General features: G+C 24.9%; 1 protein-coding gene across 1 annotated transcript; it reads left to right on the top strand.

Annotated features, from left to right (window-relative positions):
- Positions 1 to 6: 6 nt before the first annotated feature.
- LOC111027748 (E3 ubiquitin-protein ligase RNF8-like) lies at positions 7 to 919 on the top strand. The gene is made up of 3 exons (XM_022306165.1): positions 7 to 83; positions 238 to 454; positions 517 to 919. Exons 2-3 carry the CDS (start codon positions 262 to 264, stop codon positions 591 to 593), a joined length of 270 nt encoding a protein of 89 aa, XP_022161857.1. The 5' UTR covers positions 7 to 83; positions 238 to 261; the 3' UTR covers positions 594 to 919.
- Positions 920 to 1,179: the final 260 nt, after the last annotated feature.

Raw genomic sequence — 1,179 nt, forward strand, 5'->3', positions numbered from 1 at the left:
CCAAGCTTACTGAGAAATTTAATGTAGCGCTGTTGGAAGATAAAGATTACCAGTGCCCAGTTTGTCATGAACCATTCATAGAGGTAAAACGTTTAATAATTTTTCAAGAAATATAATACATGTATTATGTAATAATGATACAATTAAAAATATAACTAATTTTAAAGAACCTCATTGTCATAAGAATACAACTTATCATTTTAATTATTGTATTTAATATTAATTTTTTTTATTTAGCCAGCATTGCTTAATTGCTCCCACATGTTTTGTACTTGGTGCCTTGAAAATTGTTTAAAGGAAAATAATCACTGTCCGTTATGTCGAGTACCTATGACCCATGCTGTACACTGTTTGAGCATGAAAAATTTCATTGAAAAAAGAATGGAACTCATGCCAGCTACAATCAGATTAGAGCGCAAGAATTTAGAAGAAGGCCGAAGGGCAAAACATATATGTAATGCGTTTATACCGTACTTGAATATATTCAATTGTTAAAAAATTCCTTTATTATTTCAGTTAAACAAAGCCATGAAGAAATTTTTCAACTTTACCTTAGGTATTCAAACGATGCAAGCCAGTCATCAAATAATTAAAGCTGTGAATTGATAAATTTATTTTAATCCCGCTATATTAATTTGTGCGACATATTTTGAATTATTACTATACTTGTAACAAAATTAGCAATTTGATTGCATCATCCTTTATGGTTAAATATCAATAATATCATATTAGAGGTTGTGGGCCACATTACAAAATTGCTTATATTTTCTAAAAATAATATTTTAATTGATTGTTTAAATATGTATATAAAAATTAACTAAGCTTAGTGTGTTATAGTCTACAATGTACAATTTTTGATAATATGTAATATTTATTTGTATAGAATATTCAAAATTCCAAACAATTTTTTGTATGTATATTTATAACTATTTTAATAAAATAATGAAATAGAGATAAAAAGTAAAAATGTGTGTTTTTCTATAGTGTAATTACCAATATTAAGACTAAAAATCGTGAAAGATGAGGAATAAAAATTTATAAAATTACAAATATTTAAATAATGTATCTAATTAGTGACAATTACAAATTATACCATTTATATAAAAAAAATTTTAGCATATGACTATTAATGTAAGTTTTCACAAATTAACAGAAATATTTTGGTTGTATAATAAGCTT

The sequence above is a fragment of the Myzus persicae genome, unplaced genomic scaffold, assembly GCF_001856785.1.
Source record: "Myzus persicae strain clone G006 unplaced genomic scaffold, MPER_G0061.0, whole genome shotgun sequence".
Classification (NCBI taxonomy): Eukaryota; Metazoa; Arthropoda; class Insecta; order Hemiptera; family Aphididae; genus Myzus; species Myzus persicae.

Coding starts and splice junctions, on each gene's coding strand:
- LOC111027748 (XM_022306165.1), top strand. CDS start 262: ATGTTTTGTACTTGGTGCCTTGAAAATTGTTTAAAGGAAAATAATCAC. Junction 455..516: donor CCGAAGGGCAAAACATATAT/GTAATGCGTTTA, acceptor TTATTATTTCAG/TTAAACAAAGCCATGAAGAA.